Genomic DNA, 16,125 nt, shown 5'->3' on the forward strand with positions numbered 1-16,125 from the left:
CATTCCTGGCAAACCACAGGGAGCCAGGGCACCTTTATTTACGAAGCTTTGTTTTAAGACAGACATGAAAAGGAGACCTCTGACATTAAATGAGACTCAGAAAGCCAAGCTACATCTTCAGTCGGCCGTGTTTCTAAAAGGATGCATCAAGTACACGAGCCAAGATTTCCCAAGGGGGAAAAAGAAGAGAAATATGAAAGAAAATAGCAGCGGCATATGTTAAATATATGAGGGCTTCAAAGCAGGCTGGCTCGCAACTCCTTGGCATTTGTGGGGTATAGATAGCATATAATTCACCAAAATAGCCGGGAACATTTATTTTACATAATTTCACTATTTAAAGAAGAGAGGAGCTTGAGGAAATAGCTGTCAATGTAAAGATCTTAATTGCCCCATCCTGAAATTCATTCACCTCGTCCCTTGAGTTGGGGGGTCTGAGACTCGATTCAGGTATTTTAGATACAGAAGATTTTTTTCCCTCTTTTCATCTGAGTTTTCTGGGCCTTTATCTCCTGAGCTCCTGAATCTATCAGACTGAAGAGGAAGCTTAAACCTCATTGCGATCCTCTCAGGCTGCCATTGACAGTCTTGCGTGAAGAGCGGTGGTCTGCCATAGGGAAGAAGAGAGCCCGGCTCTGCCACACAAAGGGACTGGGTTTCAATCCCATGCCGATGCCACTCAGCAGCCATGGAGCCCTGGGTAGGCTCCTTTACCTCTCTGAGTCTGTCTCCTGACTGGTAGAATGGAGATGAAAATTCTTATCTCTCAGCGTTGCCATGGAGATGAAAGGAGGCAACAGAGAGAAAGCATCATGCAGAGGTCTCCTCAGTCAGAGGAAACGAAACCTGCTTCTAGGTCCTTCTCTAGAATTCAAAAATGAGTCCTTGTGAGGGTGACCATGGGCCCAAAGAGTTATCAAGGAGACACGTAGTCACTAAGTCAAAATGCGTTCTCCCAACCTCCCTGATTTAAGAAGAAGATGGGGAAGCAAAGAGACTAATACGATGAAACAAGGCTGTGTCTGATCTTTCCAGGTCGACGCAGCCGTGTAGCCACCACTGTTGAGCAGAATGATCAAGGTGATGAACAGATTTTTCTGGGTTTTCATCTCTCGGCCTCCATATGCTGGTCTACACTGGAACCCAGTATCAGATGGAACCTAGGTGACGTCCCAGGTGCTTGGGTACCTGAGACCCCTGCCATGTGCAGCTGTCACTCTAGTGCGGGAAGACGACCACTAACGGATAAATAAGTAAATTATATGTTAGAAGGTGATACGCACTACGAGAAAGGGAAAAGTAGAACACGGTGCTGGCAGATGGGGAAAGAGGGCGGCATTGTTTTCAGCTGTGGGAAAATACACACACGACTAAACTCGCCATTTAACCATTTTTGAGAGTGCAGTTTGGCGGCACTAAGCGCCTTCGTGATGGTGTGCAGCCATCACCACCATCCAGCCACAGAACTCTTTTTATCTTGCAAACCTGAAACTCTGTACACGTTCAACAACTCCCCACCCTCTTCCCCTGCAGCCCCTGGCAACTGCTATTCTACTTTCTGTCTCTATGAACTGAACTACTCTATGTACCCCACGTAAGTGGTATCATACAGTAGTTGTCTGTCTGTGACTGGCTTGTTTCACTGAGCACAATGATGTCCTCAAGGTTTATCCACGTTGTAGCAGGTGTCAGACTTTCCTTCCTTTTCAGAGCTGCATAATATTCCATTGCATGACTAGAGAGACCACATTTGTTTATCTACTCGCCCATCAAGAGATGCTTGGGCTGCTTCCACCTTTTGGCTATTGAAAATAATGTTGCTGTAAACAGGAGTGTACAAATATATTTTCAAGATTCTGTTTTCAATTCTTTCGTGAGTATATACCCAGAAGTGAGATTGCTGGATCGCATGCTTTATTTTTAATTTTTAAAAAGATATTATTTATTTATTTTTAGAGAAGGAAAGGAGGGAGATAGAGAAAGAGAAACATCAATGTGCAGTTGCTGTGGGTCATGGCCTGCAACCCAGGCATGTACCGTGGCTGGGAATTGAACCTGCAACACTTTGGTTCGCAGCCTGAGCTCAATCCACTGAGATACGCCAGCCAGGGCATATTTTTAATTTTTAAAGGAACCGCCATCTTGTTTTCCACGGAGGCTGCACCATTTTTCATTCCCACGAACAGTACCCAAGAATTCCAATTTCTCCACATCCTGGTCAACACTTATTATTCGTATTTGTATTTTTTTATAGGAGCCATGTTAATAGTTGTGAGAGACGGTTCCACTCTTAAAGAGGGTGGTCAGGGTAGGCTTTGGTGAGACAGTAGCATTTGAGACTTGACACAGGTGAAGCAGAGACATTGAGGAAGAGCTTTCTAGACAGAGAACAGTGGGTCCGGAGGCAGGAGTCTACCTGCAATGGTAGAGAAACACCAAGGACACCAGAGCGGCTGCAGCAGGAGGAGTTGGTGGCAGAGGGGAAGAGACGGGTGAGATGGGGAGCCACGGGAGGGTTTTGAATGGAGGAGGGACACGTTCTGACTTTTAAAGAATCCCTCTAGATGCTGTGTTGAGAAGGGGCTGTAGGGAGACAAGGGCAGGAACAGGAAACCAGTAAAGTGACCACTGCAATACATCCAAACAAGAGACAATGGGGTGTTGAACCAGGAAACAGCAGTAGAGGTAGAGAAAAGTGGTTGGAGTCTGGATATAGCTTAAAGGTGAGACCAGGGGGATTTCTTGGTGGATTGAAGTGAAATGTAAGAGAAAGAGGAGTCAAACTTGACTCCAAAGTTTTGGGCCCAAATGGGATGACAGAGTTACCATCAACTGAGATGGCTGAGGCTGGAAAAAGAGCAAGGTGGAGGAAAGATCAGGAGTTGAAGTTTGGACATGTACTTTCATTAGCTTTCAGTAGGATATTTGCTTAGTGTTCTAAGAAGGAGACCACAGCTTCCTGGTGCTTTACTACCCGAACAAGTTGGAGGATAAGAGAGACAAACCCAAAGTAAAGGAAGACAAATAACATCAGTGTCATTGACTGAGCCCTTACTTGGAGCCTGGAACTGGGCCGAGAGCTCCACAGTGGTGATCTTCCCGTCATGCAGAGACTGTCACTACCCTGATTTAAAGATGAGCTCCCAGCCTTGGGGAGATAAAGTCACCAGCCCCAAGGCCACCCAGATAATAAGTGACAGAGTCAGGATTTGAACCCCGGTCTTTTACCCCCATTTAAGACCAGGAGAAGTCAGGAGAAGATTCACTGAAGTGATGGACTTAAGCTCAATCTTGAAAGATAGGTTTTGTAAGAAAGGATAGAAAATGGATTGAGTGAGCATAGGGTGAAATTCTAACTCCTTGTCACAAACTGCAGGGTCCTGTATGGCTCGGTCCCTGCCATCCTCTGCAGCCTTCTCCCAAGCCACTCGTTCAGTCTGCCCCACTGGCCTGACTTGGACTTCCCCCTCTCACACACAGTCCCCTTTGTCTGGACTTCTCCACGTCCCATCTCTCTTCCTGGACGACTCCTGCACATCTCTGGGGACTCAGCCCCAGTGCCACTTCCTCAAGGAAGTCTTTTCCGATCCTCTCCCTCCTCGTTCTAAAACTAGTCTCATTGTACCCTGAACTTGTCCTTGTGTAGCCTGTAAGACCATTCTCCTAATTATTGGGCAGCTATGTGTTCAGCGTCTGCCTCTCCCACCAGGTCAGTGCCATTCAATAAACCTTTCTGCAGGGATGGGAATGTTTCTGACCTGAGCTGTGTTTACAGCAGCCACTGGCCACATGTAGCTAATGGGCACCTAAAATGTGGTTAGTGCTACCAAGGGACTGATATTTCAAATTTCATGTATTTTACCTGTACATTATACTTATACTATATATTATACTGTAAAGGTTATTTCACATACAAATTGCATGATTTAGGCTTAAATTTAAATAGTCACATGTAGCTAGTGACTACTGTATCAAACATTATGGTGCTGGATTATAAGCATCTCAAGGGCAGAGATAATGTCAACCCTATTCAGTTGTAGAATCTCTTGTGTCAAGGATGGCACCCAAGTAAATTGAATGAATGAATAAGAAGTTGCTTTCAAGAAATTGTCCTAGAAAGGAAAGACTCAGAATAGTCTAGCTTGCAGAAGGCCAAACTAAATACCAAATCTCAGCTTCTTGGATCTCCTGTGCATGGTGGTGTGCCCGAGTGGACAGCAGGTGAAAAGCTGCTGGTCTCAAATGAGCCATCCCAGAGTTCCGTGAAGGAGACCCCAAGTACAAGGAGGAGTTGTTTCCTTAGACATCCTCATTCCCTTTTCCCTAAGCCCTGACCCTGTAAACTTCTTAGTGGCTTATAATCTATTAACACTTGGCCTCCCAAGGGTCTGAACCTATTCCAAAGCCCATGCTTGGCAACCCTCTACAATGCATTCCAGTTTTTAAAACCATAGTGCTCTCGGGAAATCTGCTGCCTACAAGTTGTGCATAACATAGACAGGGTGTGGTTTAAAACCATCCAAGTCATGATTTGTAACCCACTCAAATCCACACAGCTATTCCTTTTACTTTACTCTTTAAAAAAACATAAATCAAGGTCAGTACATCTCAGGGCTAATTTTGACCTCATTCAAATGTAGTTTGGGGTTTGCAGATTACAGTTTTTGGAAGTCCAACATCAGGAGCCAATATATTTTGTTTTTATAAATGATGTTTCAGATGTAATGATTATAGTAGTTAATGTATGTTGAGTGGTTTGTGTCTGTCGGGTATGTGGTACATATTAGCTCACTTGAGCTTCACAATAACCCCATTGAGCCAAGTACTATGGTGACCCCCATTTTATGGCTAGGGAAACTGAGTCTTAGAACGGTTAAGTCACTTGCTTGAAGTCACATAACCAGGAAGTGGCAGAGTCAGGGTCTGAACCCAAGTCTGTCTTATGGAAGGCCCAGTGCTCTTCACCAGTACACAATTTGGCCTCTCTAACAGATATTACATATATTTGTGTGCATAAAATGTCAGAAAGAATAAACAAGAAACATAAAGCTGGGGTTTGAGGAGAGACTGAATTTTTATTCTTGTGCTTCTTTTTGAACTTTACCCTATATAGTTGATATAGTACTTTATCTTATATATTAATAAAACATAAATTAAATTTTAGCCCTGGCTGATATAGTTCAGTGGATTAAGTGTGGGCCTGCAAACCAAAGGGTCACTGGTTCAATTCCCAGTCAGGGCACATGCCTGGAATGCGGGCCACATCCCCAGTGGGGGCCATGTGAGAGGCCACTACACATTGATGTTTCTCTCTCTCTCTCTTTCTTCCTCCCTTCCCCTCTCTCTAAATAAATAAAATCTTTAAAATTAATTAATTAATTAATTATTTAATTTAAGTAAAAGCCTCTTATTATTTTACCTTTTTTAATTAAGAAAGGAATTGTAGCCCTGGCTGGTGTAGCTCAGTGGACTGAGCGTGGGCTGCAAACCAAAGGGTCGCCAGTTCGATTCCCAGTCAGGGTACGTGCCTGGGTTGCGGGCCAGGTCCCCAGTAGGGGGTGCATGAGAGGCAACCACACATTGATGTTTCTCTCCTTCTCTTCCCCTCTCTCTGAAAATGAATAAATAAAATCTTTAAAAAAAGGAATTGTGACAATAATGTCACACCTATATATTAGTAAGTTAAATATACATGAACCTCTGAGTAATTTGCAAAGTTCACATGCTCTGACATTGTTTGAAAATTTATGCCAGTAAAACTGCAGCTCCAGTTTTGTCAGAATAACAATTGCATTGTTATTCTGAGTACCAAATTTCGTATTTGAGTTTCAGAATTATTTTTTATTTTGGGATAATATGTTGGTTTTTTTAACATGATTATTTATTTTCAATGAAAGTAGTATGTTTTCCTTGAGAGATCTGCACTCAGATATGTCCATTTTTATGTATTCACACATCAACCTCTGCATATTATCAACTGAGCACCCTTGAGCAATTGTGAAATAATGTTTTATTACATAAGATATGTTATTTGTGGATCCATTAATAAGAGCTTAAAATTAAAATTTGAATTAATTGAAATATGCAATGAAATTAATTTTACACAGATTAAGAAGTAAATATGACAATATCCTTCGGTATTCAGAGCCTCAGAGAGCTGTATCAGTCACACTAAAAGTCACTTGGGAGAATTCCTCAGTGGCTTAGAGACATAAAAAAATTTAAGTCCAGAAAATACACACATGCTAACAATATTATATCCTTCCCAACAAATCCAAATGGTGTCTACTGTTATCCATTTGGCTAGTGCTTCTAAAAAAATAAAACAACAGTGCCTCTTAATGTTCTTTTTAATGTCCCATCCCACACTCTTGGAGTTTGCTTAATAAATCACCATCGGCTTGTGGTAGAAGAAATCCATAAGCCCCCTTGCAAGGCCCCTGTCCTTTCCGTTGCTCGGTCGTATTCCCTCAAGAGTCTCAGAACAAATTTGGTATCGCTTTAAAATGCCCATCCTCTGAGCAGTGTATTCCTGATGTTCCCAAGGATAGCTGTTGACAGTGAGTCTCACTCTAGCTGTTACAAAAGCCTTCCATTCAGAAGAAGGCAAGAGGTTTCAGCGAGGGTGCTCAGCCCTCTCATTCACACACTTCAAAAACAACCGGACTTTGCCCAAGCCTTCCCTCTTGGAAGGCATCTTAGCTTTTTAGAAACCAGTTTGCAACATCAATTATCATCCCCTTCCAAAAGACCTTGCAGAAAAATGAGGAATTTCACGGCACAGGAGAAGGGCTGGAAATAACCGATGTCATTGCATGGGCTCATAAATTCAGTCCACATTTGCAAACAGCAGCTAATGCTTTCTTAAAACACAGACCTCAAAATCCCTCTAGGATTGAGAGCAATTAAAAGGGAAAACATAACACCCTGTAGGTCCCCATAAGATTCTGACGGATCTGAAAAATCGAACTACCTCAAAGATAGAGACTGGGCTCCTGGGGTAGGAAAATGGCTTTTCTCCTCCAGGCCTAATTCTTTCCTCTGAAACAGTCCCCTTTGAATTCAAGAAGCCATGCGGCGATGCCCCCCTGCAGGTTTTCCTTTTTTAAAGGAAAGCCTGCCTGCCTCTCACTCGCCCCCATGGTACTCACGGCAGCTGCCTTAGCTGGAATAAGTCTTCCTCCATGTCCGCGCTGCGCCAGGACGAGCCCTTTTCATGGCCCTTACATGGTGGTGGTGGATGACCAGCACTCGGGGTTTCAGCACCGGGGTGCCGGACAGCTCCCGCGCCGCTTCCTCCCTCTGGCGGCAGCTGCTCGGGGGAGGAAGCCGCCAGGGAGCAGCCCACGAGACAAAGCCGCCGCCGCCAGGAGACCGCGGCGAGAGTGGGCGGAGAGGAGGCGGCGGAGGGCAGAGCCGGCTGTGCAGGGGAGAGGGGGCGGGGAGAGCCCTTCTGGTTAGAAGAATTTACTAGCTCTCTGGGGCCGGTGGTGTTTTACTGGGGTGCCCATAGGGCGCCCCAGCCCGTGAAATGGCTGTCGAGGTACCAATGAGCACTCTCTGGTTGACGACGCCTCTCTAAATGTTTATCTGTAGGGATTCACTAATGTTGCGATGGGTATAATATCCTTGGAATTCAGGCTGTTATAACAAATGCAGAGAATGAAAAAAAAAATTAATCCTGCATTCAAGTACTGTTTATTGAGTGCCTGTGGTGTGCCAGGCGCTAGGCGTGTGACAGAGAACAAGTCAGACATGTCATTGTCATTACGAAGCTGAAGGTCTAGTGAAATGAATCAAGAAGAAATGTAAAGTAAGTATAAAAAGGGCAAAGAGCTCTCATTCATTCATCCAACAAGCATTATTAAGTGATTTCTACAGCTGTGACGCTGGGAAATCAAAGATTAATTAAACCAAATTATTCTCCCCCATCTAATTCAACGGGGAGTGACTACTAATGCATGTGAGATTTCTCTTACAGGGGACAAGAATGTTCCAAAATTAAATGTGGTAACAGGCACGTATATTAATGATACTAAAAGCGACTTTGAAATGTACATTTAAAAAGGGTGAGTTATATGACATGTGAGTTCCATCTCAAAAAAAGCTGTTCCTTTTATAAAAAATTACTTTTAAAATTGGTTTCCAATTTTTCCAACATACAAATAGAGAAATTTTATATAATAAGATTATGAGCTTCTGGAGAAAAGGGGAGACAGCATTTCTCCACTGGGTCTTCCTTTCTCTCTGGCCCCTGGCAACCAGGGTCTAAAACCAGCCCCCCGCCCCACACGGCCCAGGCTGCAGCCAGGCCGGTGCAAGCCTGGCACATGTATATTCCCTGCCTGCACCCCCTGAAAACCTGGAGAACAGTACTTAGTACATGATAGTCAATGGGAAAAAATCTTAGAGAATTAAATGAATACATAATGTTTTCATTAATTTATAATATGTAATGTTTTCTCTTCTTTTATAGAAAATGGTTATATTTTTCTAAAGCAGTGGTTTTTCACCTTTGTATGTGGGTCAGCACCGCCCCCCCAGAGGGCTCGTTAACCCACAGCTAGCTGGGCCCTACTCCCACCGTCTGGAATCCAGCAGGCCTGGGGCGAAGCCTGAGCTTGCATTTCTGACAGGGTCCCAGGTGATCCTGATGCTGCTGAGAATTGTGAATCCCTGTTCTGGGGTTATATCTGGATGATAGTATGAGCCAAGAAAAATATAGCTTGTGTTTTCATACCTCTGACCTTTGAGACATCCTTGGGCAGCTGAAAATATCACAAAGGCAGTTGCCTCCAGCTAACCACAGTACCCATCTGCCTGGGAAATGGGGGCATGCCAAAAGCCAGATGGGTTTTATTTCACGTCAGAGTACCTCACCGTGACGTCCCTCCTCATGTTCTTTTTTAAATTTTTATTTATTGAGCTTATAGAGAGAGAGAGAAAAGGGGTGAGAGAGAGAGAGAGAAATGTTGATTTGTTGTTCCACTTATTTATACAACCTTGACATGTGGGGGCAATGCACTAGCCAACTGAGCTACCCAACCAGGGCTCTCCGCATATTCTTTTTAAAAAGTGAGTATTTTAAAATAGAGGCTGAACTAGAGACTGACAAGCTGCCCCTTAGCCTGAAATACTGAATATAAAAAGCATGTGCTGTCCCTGGCTGGCGTAGCTCAGTGGATTGAGCTCAGGCTGTGAACCAAAGCATTGCAGTTTCGATTCCCAGCCAGGGCACATGCCTGGGCTGCAGGCCATGGTCCCCAGCAACCACACATTGATGTTTCTCTCCCTCTCTCTATCTCCCTCCCTTCCCTCTCTAAAAATAAATAAATCTTTTTAAAAAATTAAAAAATAAAAAGCATGTGCTATGTAAAAGCAGTTCTCCAATCAGCTGAGTTGTAACCCGTATTTTTATAAGGACAATATTCTACTAGTTATAAAAAGAGCACTTAATTTTACAAAGTAAGCCTATGGGTATAAATTGATAGAGACTTGTCCATTTTGGGAGGGGGAACTGACATTGGAGAAAAAACTGAGCGGGAAAACTACAACTGTTTACTCCAGGTTGCTGGGGTTGTGCTGGGAGGTTTAGGTATGCCCTGACTTTGCCCCAGGAGCCAGCAGAAAGGGGAGGCTTGGCTAGGAAGTGAAGCCTTTGTTTAAAAATGTCAAGGCAAGCAACTTCAAAGAATCCTTTGGTCACATGTCCCATTCAGCCACAACGTACAAGATGTCTAATCTATGACTAGAGAGGCCCAGAGAGGCTAGAGAGAAGATCCATGCAGCTGGCTTGAAAGACAAACTCTGAAACTCTCCCAGTAAAAAAATGCAATCGCTCAAATGATGTGTTTGGGAGGGATGTAAAACACCCCCCTTGCAGGACTCCCAGCATGCTCGTGGTGCTGAGGTGTCCCATCAAACCAGAGGTGGAGGTGAATTGGTGGCCAGTACACCTGCAGAGAGGTAGCAAAGCGGCTGTCAAACAGAAGCAGTTCACAATGCCTGAGTCATCATTGAAGAAATGGTGATCTTCTCTCCACAATATCGCCTTGTGTTTCCATTTTTGCTCATTCAAAGTACTGAAAATGTCTCTTGTTAATTCTTCATTGGTCCATTGATTAGTTAGGACGGTGTTGTGTAATTTCCACCTATTTATGACTTTTCCAATTTTCCTTCTGTTATTGATTTCTCATTATATTCCACATGGTCAGAGAACATACTTGGTAATTCTATGTTTTTAAGTTTATTGAGACTCTTTTTTATGGCCTAACATATGTTCTATCTTGGAGAACATTCCACGTCCACTTGAGAAGAAAGTTAGATCTAGCTGGTTTACAGCGTTTCTCAAGTCTTCTCGTTCCTTGCTGACCCTCCGTTTGGTTGTTTTGTCCTGTATTGAAAGTGGGATATTGAAGTCTCAAATTATCATTATATTTTTTAAAGAAGATTTTACTTATATATTTTTAGAGAGAGGGGAAGGGAGAGAAAAGGAGAAACATTGGTGTGCAAAAGATACATACAGTGGTTGCCTCTCATATGCCCCCAACTGGGGACCTGGCTGGCAACCCAGGCATGTGCTCTACACTGGGAATCGAACTGGTGACCCTTTCGTTCGATCACTGGCATCCAATCCACTGAGCCACACCAGTCAGGGTACAACTATTATTCTTGAATTGTCTGTTTCTCCCTTCCTTCCTGTCCTATTTTTCTTCATGTATTTTGGGGCTCTGTTGTAAGTGCATGTATGCTTACAATTTTATATCTTCTTGGTGGATTGACCCTTTTGTCATTCTAAAATGTCCTTATTTGTCTCTAGTAACAATTTTTGGCTTAAAGTCTATTTTGTCTGATAGTAGTACAGGCACGCCTGCTTTCTTTGATTACTGTTTGCATGGCAAAACTTCTCCCACCCTTTTCCTTTCAACCTATTTGTGACTTTGAATCTAAAATGGGGATTTTTTAGACATAATTTGATCATGTTGCTTCAGCCATTCTGCAAATCTCTGGTTTTTAATTGGAGAGTTTAATTAATTTAAATTTAATGTAATCATAGCTCATATAGAATTTACATTGCTATTTTACTGTTTATTTTCAGTGTCTGTTTTGTTGTTCAGTCTTTCATTGTTGCCTTCTCTTGTGTTAAATATATATTTTCTAGTGTACTATTTAAATTCCATTGTCATTTCTTTTACTACATATTTTTAGTTATTTTCTTAATGGTTACCCTGGAAATTACCATTAATATCTCAATTTATAGCATTCTAGTTTGGATTAATACCAACCTAGTTTCAGTAGTATACAGAAAACTTTGCTTTAAAAAGTTTAAATAAAAATAAAATGAAAACATTTACTTAAAAAACTTCATATATCTCATTCCTCCTTCTTTTAAGCTTTTATTGTCACAAATTACACCTCTGTGCACTATGTACTCATGAACATAGATTTATAATGATTGCTTTATGCAGTTCCTTAAAAATATTTTTTCTATATTTTATACTAACCTACATAAATGCCTTTACTAATGCTCTTTATTTCTTCATGTGGGCTTGAATTACTGTCTAGTGTACTTTCATTTTAATACAAAGGATTCCCTTTAGCGTTTCCTGTAGGGAAAGTCTACTAGTGACAAATATAGTATTTACTTATCTGAGAATGTCTTAATTTCACCTTCATTTTTAAAGGAGAGTTTTGTAAGATATAGAATTCTTGGTTGACAGGTTTTTTTTAAAGAACAGAAGAATTTTGAATATGTTATACTACTTCCTTCTGACTCCTATGGTTTCTGATGATAAGTCAGCTGTTAATCTTACTGAGATTACTGTTGTGTGCGAGTCACCTCTCTCTGATTTCAAAATTCTCTTTGTTTTTTGGCTATTTTAATGGGTCTAGCTGTGACTTTCTTTGAATTTATACTGCTTGGAATTCACTGAGTTTCTTGGATGTGTTGATTATTGTTTCCCATCAAATTTTGAAAGTTTTTAGCCATTATTTTTTCAAATATATTTTTCTGCCTCTTTCTTTCTTTTCTTTTCTGGGACTCCCACTATGCATATGGTGTCCCACAGGTCTCTGAGGGTCTGTTCATTTTTCTTCATTCCTTTTTGTTCTGTTCCTAAAATGAATAATCTCAATGATCTATGTTAAAGTCATGATCCTTTCTTCTCCCTATTCAAGCCTGTTGCCAAGACCCTCTAGTAATTTTTTTAAATTTCAGTTATTCTTTTCAACTCCAGAGTTTCTATATTTTTATTTCTACCTCTTTATTAATATCTTCTATTTGGTGAGACATTGTTCTCATTTTTCCTTTAGTTCTTTTACCAATTTTCCTAAGTAGGGAAAAACCCACTTCTCCAACTGTGTTTCTCTCTTACTTTCACACTCACTCACAACACTTATGACACCAGATGTGTGGGGTTTTCCCCTCACAGCAAGCAACCCTCCATGACACTAGCTAGGTGTCCTACCAATATAAGTCAATTCTGACACTACCTCCCTGGAGACACAGTCATAGCTAACCTCGACCTATTGGTCAAGGTCTCAGTTTCACAAGACAGCTCCCACTGCACTTTAGATACCAACTGCAAGTAGTAGTTTGCCAGGTTAGCCACAACTTCTGCCTGATCTGGCTACAAATTGGAGGTTCCCATGACCTTCTCCTCAAGTTTGATTAATTTACTAGAGTTGTTCAGGGAAACTTCATGTCATACAGATGCACAGCCAGTTGAAGAGATACATAGGGTGAGGGCTAGGAGGGTCCTCAGTGTGAGGGAGCTTCTGTCCCCATGGAGTTGGGATGTGCACTCTCCTGGTGTGAGTGCTTTTGCTAACCTGGAAGCTCTATATATGCCTTACTATTGGGATTCCTACCTACCTGGAGGAAAATAGAAAGCAATGATATATATTTTTTAATCTAAAAAGACTTTCCATGGTATCCAGAGAGGGGCCCAGATAGCATTGTTCTCGGTTCCCATGTAACTTAAAGGGAAACTTTCACGAGGTCAGGAGTCCTTAATGTCCTGCAAATGAAGGAGGAGGATGTCCTCAAATTCCTTGCAGCAGGCACCCATTTGGGTGGCACCAACCTTGACTTTCAAGTGGAACGCCACATCTACAAAAGGAAAAATGTCAGCATCTACATTATAAATATGAAGAGAACCTGGAAGAAGCTGCTTCTGGCAGCTCGTGCCATTGTTGCCATTAAGAACTCTGCTGATGTCAGTGTTATATTGTCCAGGAACACTTGCCATCAAGCTGTGCTGAAGTTTCCTGCTGCCACTGGAGCCACTCCTATTGCTGGCCACTTCACTCCTGGAGCCTTCACTAGCCAGAATCAGGCAGCCTTCTGGGAGCCAAAACTTCTGGTGGTTACTGATTTCAGGGTTGGCCACCAGCCTCTCACCCAGATGTTTTGCATTAACCTGCCTACCACTGCTCTGTGCTACGTGGACATTGCCATCCCTTGCAAGAGCAAGGGGGCTCACTCAGTGGGTCTGATGCAGTGGAGGCTCGCCTGGGAAGTTTTGCCCATGCATGGCACCATCTTCCATGAACACCCATAGGAGGCCATGCCTGATATCTCCTTCTACAGAGATCCTGAAGAGATTGAGAAGGAAGAGCAGGCTGCTGCTGAAAAAGCTGTGACAAGGAGGGGTTTCAGGGCAGATGGGACTGCTCAGCCTGAGGTCATTGACTGGTCTGAAGACACAGGTGCCCTCCATGTCTATTCAGCAGTTTCCTACTGAAGATGGAGTGCTCAGCCTGCCACTAAAGACTAGTCTGCAGCCCTCACTGCACAGGCCACTAAGTGGGTTAGAACAACCACTGAGTGGTCTTAAGCTGGTCTTCCACAAACATGTAACAAAATGGAAATATTTCTAAAAATATAAGTTTTTTTTTCAAAAAATCATTAAAAGATACCCAACTGGATTCTAGATATTTCCTGTGGCTTTATGTGATGATGTGATCACAATTTCTGAGACCTTTCTTCTGAGATGCAGGAGAGCCAGAAGAGGGAGTGAAGAAGGTATTCAGAGCTATACTTCTCTCTCTCTAGGCCACTCACTCTTCTGGAATTGGGGAGAAAACTTTTGAATCACATTTAAGATTTACATAAAAAAAATAAAGAGGACACTAATTTATATACTGAAAGGAAATGAATCTCTGAAAGTAGACACAAAGTTGCATTATTAAGGGAACTACCTACTCCATGGTGTGAAAGGGAGAGGTCCAACTCAGCACACATGGGGGCAGTTGGAAATAATGCTGATTTTGGTTTTTAATCCTCAGGAGTTGAGGGTCCTGAATAAATCATTTGCCTGCAGAGCAATTCCAGCAGCTGAAAGATCTCCAAGACTCTGAACAGTGACTGTGTGAATGACAAAGGTGTCTCAAACCCTTGATCTGCTGGATGGATGCTAGGGCAGGCCTTGCTGGTTCCTGGCTGTGGCCTTATTATCATAATGAGTAATATATCTTTATTGATCAGAACATCTCTTAGTCAAGGACAGCCATCCCCCTATTTGTTAGAGGAGCAGTGAGAGTCAGGCTGGAGGAGACATGGTCAACTTCATGAAATGTGAGGTACTGTTATTACCCACGTAGCTGTTGCAAGTGTTAAATCAAAATAAGGTATATAAAGTGCTCAATAATGTTTGTGAATGGATTAGGTATGGATATACTTTATAAATGCCAATTATTTAAACTATAGTCTGGAATGTAGACTTCTAAGTAGGATCTGTGGGTGGGATGGCAGGAAGTAGGGATTCTCTAAGTGTATTGCAGGACCCCTGCCTGGGGACTCCTTCAGGGGGTTATTGAAGTCAAAACTATTTTCATAATAACACTTGGACATTATTTGCCTTCCTAACTCTTGTTCACTCACGGTTGTACCTTGGAATTTTCCAGAGGCTATGCCACGTGTGATGAAGTCATGGCTGTGATGTCTAATGGAGGGTATACTTTGGTATTCGTAGGTTTTAAATTCTTCCTCGGTCTTAAGTGGTTTCCAGGAGCTGAAAGTGGGCGGGTGGAGGATTTCACAGTGGGACAGGGAGTAACTTGGCGGGAGGGGGAATGATGAGTTTATATCTTAATTATGGTAATGGTTACATGATTATGCATTTGCCAAAATTCATAGAACTATTTACTAAAGCTAGGTGAATTTTACTGCATAAATTATACCCCAGTTTTTAAAAACCTGGAAGTTATTTCTTAATTTTAATTTATCATAGTATAAATATAGTTAGATAACCCACATAAACAAAAGCTCTACAAGCTTAAGCATACCAAGGGGTTCTTAGACTGAAAGCTTTTGAGAATCACTGAGCAAAAGCATGGATTTCTTTACTAAGCAGTTGTAACTGTTTGGAGTTGGGGAAAGTGATTAATAGAGAGGGCAAATTCTGTCTAGCTCTAATGCTTTGTAAGTTGTGCTGTCCAACATGGTAGCTACTGGCCACCTGTGGCTATTAAGAGCATGAAAAGCAGCTGTTCCAAATTGAAATGTACTAGATTAAAAAAACTAATATATCTCATTCATAATCTTTACGGAGAAATGACAACAATTTGGACATATGGCAGGGGTGCCAAACTCATCTTCACCGAGGGCCACATCAGCCGGGCAGTTGCCTTCAAAGGGCCAACATAACTTTAGGACTGTGTAAATGTAACTACTCCTTAACTGTTAAGGAGTTGAAATTACTTTCAGCCCCTTGAAGGCGACTTCAAGGCTGATGTGGCCCCCGGTGAAGATGAGTTTGACACCCCTGCCATACGGGGTCAAGTAAAAGATACTGTCAATTTCCTCTGTTGTTTTTCACTTTGACGTGGCTACTAGAAAATTTAAAACGTGGCCTGCATTATGTTTCTATTGAACAGCGCTATTCTTGACTGCCAATCTTGTTTTTACCAAATGCAAGCTGTGTCGAAAAGCATTACTTCTCGAATGTTCTTGGGTTTCATAGATGTAAAATGCAGATACTGTTAAGGTTGCTGTGAAGATTGAATATGAATGAATAATGCATGGGACGTAGTTAGCAATGCACCTAAGTAAAAAAATAAGTTTCATGGCTATCATTAAAGGCCTCGGTTTCTCTGTCGATGCCATCAGAGATGGACCACGTG

At 42.2% G+C, this 16,125-nt stretch overlaps 1 protein-coding gene and 1 pseudogene across 1 annotated transcript in view; one reads left to right on the forward strand and one right to left on the reverse strand.

Moving 5' to 3' along the window:
* LOC123821554 (SV2 related protein) overlaps window positions 1-7,391 on the reverse strand; it is a 54,665-nt gene extending 47,274 nt beyond the window's left edge. The window contains exon 1 of the mRNA XM_045843036.1: window positions 7,152-7,391. Within this exon, the coding sequence (XP_045698992.1) occupies window positions 7,152-7,186 (35 nt within the window). The 5' untranslated portion in view covers window positions 7,187-7,391. The remainder of the gene's footprint in view (window positions 1-7,151) is intronic.
* On the forward strand, window positions 7,241-13,838 carry LOC123820269 (annotated as a pseudogene).
* Window positions 13,839-16,125: the final 2,287 nt, after the last annotated feature.

The sequence above is a fragment of the Phyllostomus hastatus genome, unplaced genomic scaffold, assembly GCF_019186645.2.
Source record: "Phyllostomus hastatus isolate PE091 unplaced genomic scaffold, TTU_PhHast_1.1 phas_contig_1162, whole genome shotgun sequence".
Classification (NCBI taxonomy): Eukaryota; Metazoa; Chordata; class Mammalia; order Chiroptera; family Phyllostomidae; genus Phyllostomus; species Phyllostomus hastatus.